At 40.0% G+C, this 5,140-nt stretch overlaps 1 protein-coding gene across 2 annotated transcripts in view; it reads left to right on the forward strand.

The window, feature by feature from the left end:
* Positions 1 to 5,140, forward strand: part of Eps15 (epidermal growth factor receptor pathway substrate 15) — a gene marked incomplete in the record, with an annotated part of 149,770 nt that overhangs the window by 31,626 nt on the left and 113,004 nt on the right. For both annotated transcript variants that reach the window (XM_008828458.3, XM_017796995.2), the window contains 1 exon segment: positions 404 to 445. In XM_008828458.3, the coding sequence (XP_008826680.1) occupies positions 404 to 445 (42 nt within the window).

Here is a 5,140-nt window from a genome sequence, read left to right on the forward strand (position 1 = left end):
TTACACCCTTTTGCATGCTAGGAAAGGCTTTCCTACTGAGCTACACCCCTAGCCCCTCATTGATTACTTTATTGAAGTACCTTGGGTACTTGGGTAGAGAGTGAGAGCTTTAAAGAGAGCTTTCAACTGGCTTTCTTCTATGTGACATATTGGGTTTCTGGGTGGAGTTATACATGAAACAAGTTCTCTTATCAAAAATAAATTTGATTCTTGTTTTTCTGATTCTTTGTAATTCTTGTGACTGTGTTTATTCTTGTTCCCTAAAGAAGAAACAAAACCAATTTTCCTGAAATGAATATTTTATCTTACTTGTTTTTGTTTCTCAAAATATCTTTTGAATGAATGCCAAATATATCAAAGATTTATTGAATAAAATATAATTACTATTTATTGTTTATTTTAGTTGTCAAGTGGGAATCCTGTGTATGAAAAATACTATAGACAGGTAAGATTTTGGTATCAGCATTCTGAACTGAACATAAGATATGCTGTCAACTGTTGCCTATATGCATGTTAATGAGCAGCCACTGGACAAACTGAGCCTGCTATGTTTTCAGTTTCTTGTGCTTTGGCCTCTAACTTTGAACACTTTAGTAATGTTTTTGTTTTGTTTTGAGATAAGGTCTTGCTAGGTATTCTATACTGGCCTCTGATACATAATTCTGCCTTAGTCTCCTGAGTGTTGGGGTTATAGGCACACACCATGACACAAGCTACAAAGCTCTCAGAAAAAAGAAAGATAATTTAGTTACCTTCATACATATAGATTAAAAACCTATAGCACGTTAGATATATTCATTTAGCTATAAATATCCAAATTACTGTATAACCCAAATAGGGAAGACTTTTATTATATGTATTTATTATTTTTTTGGTTGTTGGATGGCCTGGTATTCACTATGTAGCCCAGGTTTGCCTTGAATTTGTTGAGGTCCTCCTGCTTCAGCCTCTGAAATGCTGAGATTATAGGTTTGTACCACCATGCCTGGATTTGATGCTGTTTTTTATTATTATTATTTTATTTTTATTTTATGTATATGAATGTATTACCTGCATGTGTATAAGTGCACCCATGTGCATTGCCCAAGGATGTCAGAAGAGGGCATTGGATCCCCGGAAACTGGCGTTGTTAGCCACCATTTGGGTGTTGGAAGAGTAGCCAGTGCTCTTAACCACTGAGCCATCTTGCCAGCCCCTTGATTCTAGTTTTGTTTTTTTGGGGGGGGGCGGTTTGTTGTTGTTTTGGTCTTTTTGAGACAGGGTCTCCCTGTAACCCCAGCTGTCCTGGAACTCCTATGTAGACCAGGCTGGCCTTGAACTCACAGAGGTGCCTGCCTCTGCCTTCTGAGTGCTGGGACTAAAGATATGAGCTACCACGCCTGGCAATGCTGTTTTAATGACATATTAAAGTATACTTTTTCCCTTTTCTTTTTCTTTTTCTTTTTTTTGGTGGGGGTTCTTTTTGAGACAGGGTCTTTTTATTGCCCCAGCTGTCCTGGAACTCACTATGTAGAACAGGCTAGCCTCTCCTCACAGAAATCTTCCTGCCTCTGGGATTAAAGGTATGTACAGCTTAAAGTATAATTTTTATAGACTGACTCTCATACAAATAAAAAGGAGTATGGGGGCTCAGTGGTAGGTTACATATTCAACATGCAGAAGGTCCTGGGTTTAATCCCCAGCACCACAGAATGAATAAACCAAACAAATAAACCATGTGTAAAGGATTTATTAAATTAATTGATTACTCAAGGAAACACTCAGATATAAAAATGAGGATATAAAAGCCACATGTGATTACACTTGTAATCCTGGTACTGGATAGTAGGAGTCAGGAGGATGAAGAGTTCAGGATCTTCCTGGGCTAAATTGAGTTTGAGACCAATGTGAGCTATGTGATACCCTGTCTCAAAAAAATAAAAATGAGAACATGAATTATAGTGACTCATATCCAACCAGACAAGATTTGTTTGCATTGGTATGGGCAGGAATTGTTATACTGCTCACAGTTTTCAATAATTTAGCGCCTCTCCTTAGAGTATAAAATAGTCTTATTAGAAAGCTAATAATGTCTTGATGGTGTAGATAATATCAGTTCCCATTTCTTCAAGTTTTAAAAAATGTATTTTTTTGAGACAGTCTCATGTACCACAGACCTTGAATTTGCAATTGCCCCATCTCTGCCTTCCAAGTGCTGGGATTACAGGTCCAGATTCATTTACCCATTTCTGTGAATTGGATCATTTTCCCAAAGCCTCCTTACCTTGTAATCATAATCACAGAAAAGGCCGGCCTATTTGCCTTGGCTGTCGACTTCAAATGCTAATTAACCATTATAAATCCTTGTGCTTTTGACTTAGAAATCTAGAACTATATACTGCTTAGCAGCTTCTAAGGCCAGAGAATTAATTTTAGTATGATTGTACTTTAATTATATATATTTCTTTTTAATTTGTTTTTATTTTAAGTGTACGAGTGTTCTGCCTGCATGTATGTAGTGCACTCATGTCATGCATTGCCCTCAGAGATCAGAAGAGGGCATTAGGTCCCCTGGAACTGGAGTTATAGATGGTTGTTAGCTGTCATCTGTGCACTGGGAACCAAACCCAGGTCGTCTGGAAGAGCAGCCAGTGCTCTTAACTGTTGAGTCATCTCTCCAGCCCCATGTACATACTTCTTCTTCTTTTTTTTTTTTTCTGTCTCCCTCTAGCCCTGGCTGGCCTAGAACTTGCTATGTAGACCAGGCTGATCTCAAACTCACAGAGATCTGCTTGCCTCTGCCTCCTGAGTGCTGGGACTAAAGGCATATGCCACCACACCCAGCTGATACTTCTTAGAGTGGAGTTCTTGCTATGTTGTTCAAGCTGGTCTTGAACTTCTAGCCTCAAGTCATTCTCCTGCCTCACAAGTAGCTGAGGTTACACATGCATGCCACCATGCTCAATTTGATTTTATGTTTTTGTTTGCATTTTTGAGATAGGATCTCTTACAACCCAGACTGGCCACAAGCTTATGATATACTTGAAGATAACCTTGTACTTATGATCTCCTTCCTTCACCTTTCAAGTGCGAAGGGTGATAGTCATGGTGCACCATGCCCAGTTTCAGTCATACTTTATTTTGTTGAGACAGAGTCTTGCTATGTAGCCAGATTTGCCTTAAGCTCTAGGTCCTCCTGCTTTAGCCTCGCCAGTGCTGGAATTACGAGCCTGTACCACCGTGTTTTTTTTTTTTTTAAAGATAAGGTGTCATGTACCCCAAGGTAGTCTCAGACTTGTTATGTAGCAGAGGCTAGCCTTGAATTGTTAATCTACCTGCTTCTGCTTCCCAAGTGCTGGGATTACAGGTACATGCCACTATACTCAGCTCCATACCTGATCTTTGATTGGGCTTTTTAAAGCTTTTACTATTTGTTCCTCTGCTTTTAGTCTAGGAATGAAATCTAAGAAATTCTTTCTGCTATGTTTTCCCAGTAGTAAATATGAATTAGAGTGAATTTATTTCATACTGAGTTTTCCTCAGATATGCTAAAGTTCTTAGTTAAAAGTACCCTTTCTTTACTACCTGTGAGGGTAAGACTTTATAATATGAGATAGCAGGCCATTTTTCTTTGTGTGTGTATGTGTACATATGTGTCTGTGCATGTGGAGGTTAGAGGACAACTGTGGGCATCCTTACTCAGCTGTCTTCCAACTTTTGTTTGAGATAAGTTTCTCTCATTGGCCTGGAACTTTGCCAGATAGGATAGGATAGCCGGCCATTGAATTTCAGGGATTCACCAGTTTCTGCCTCCCATTTCACCATTGCTGGTATTGTGTCTACCACCAGACTCAGCTTTCTACTTGCATTTACTTAGGATCTGAATTCAGGTCCCTGTGCTTGTAAGCATTCTGAGGACTCTGAATTCCGGTCCACATGCTTGTAAGGCACATGCTTTACTGGCTGAGTCATCTCTCCAGCCTCCCATTTTTGAGGGGAGCAGTTCATAGGTTCTGGCTCCACACAGCCACTGTTCATTATGAGTAGCTTGTTCTAGCTGAGTAAAAGGTTGTTCTTAAATACGGTCTTGTTTTGCACACTTGATTGATCTATTATGTCCTTTAAAAAGCCAAATAAATTGTTAAATCTTTTTTTATTATATTACCATAAAATGTAGTCATTCAGTAAATATATTTGTTTTGGCATTCTGATAGATCAGAGAAACCAGGCACCATTGAAAACCATTTTGTTCACAAACTCAGGTATTGAGGTAGCCTTAGAAGAAAAAAAAACTTTTTTTCCACATATTGAACTGAGGGCATAGCTTAGTGGTAGACTTTGTTTACTATACCCAAAGCCCTGGATTCCATCCCTAGCACTGAAAAAATTTCATCATTAAGGTTTCTCTAACCAGGTGTAGTATTACATACCTGTGATCCTAGCACTTGGGAAGTGGAAGCAGGAGGATCAGGAGTTCAGGGTCATCTTTAGTTGTATAGGGGGGCATTTGAGGCAGCCTGGGATACATGACACCCCGTTTCAAAAAAAAAAAAGGGCTGGAGAGATGACTCATTGGTTAAGAGCGCTGGCTGCTTTTGCAGAGGACTTCGGTACAATTCTCAACACTTAGGGCAGCTAACAACTATGTCTAACTCCTGTTCCAGGGGATCTGATGCCCTCTTCTGGCCTCCATGGGCACTGCATGTATGTGGTGCACATACATGCAGATAAAACACTCGTGCACATAAAAATAAATAAAATAAATATAAAATAACCTTTTCAAAAAGAAAAGAAAATAGAACATTAAACCATAGTAGGGCACAACACCTGTAATCTCACTATTTGTGGAGGCTGAGGCAGGAAGATCATGAGTTTGAGGCTTGCCTAGGCTCTTTCTGCAAAAAAGAAAGTTGGAGCTGGGCTTTGGGGCACACGCCTTTAATCCCAGCACTTGGGAGGCAGAGACAGGCGGATGTCTGTGAGTTCAAGGCTACCCTGGTCTACATAGTGCGTTCCAGGACAGCTGGGGCTACAGGGAGACCCTGTCTCAAAAAGACCAGAAAAAAGAAAAAAAAGGGGGCTTGAGAGATGGGTCAGGAGTTAAGAGCACTGACTGCTCTTGCAGGAGACTCAGATTTGGTTCCCAGCTCCCACATGGCCG

The sequence above is a fragment of the Nannospalax galili genome, unplaced genomic scaffold (genome assembly GCF_000622305.1).
Source record: "Nannospalax galili isolate Female #2095 unplaced genomic scaffold, S.galili_v1.0 scaffold713, whole genome shotgun sequence".
Taxonomy (NCBI): Eukaryota; Metazoa; Chordata; class Mammalia; order Rodentia; family Spalacidae; genus Nannospalax; species Nannospalax galili.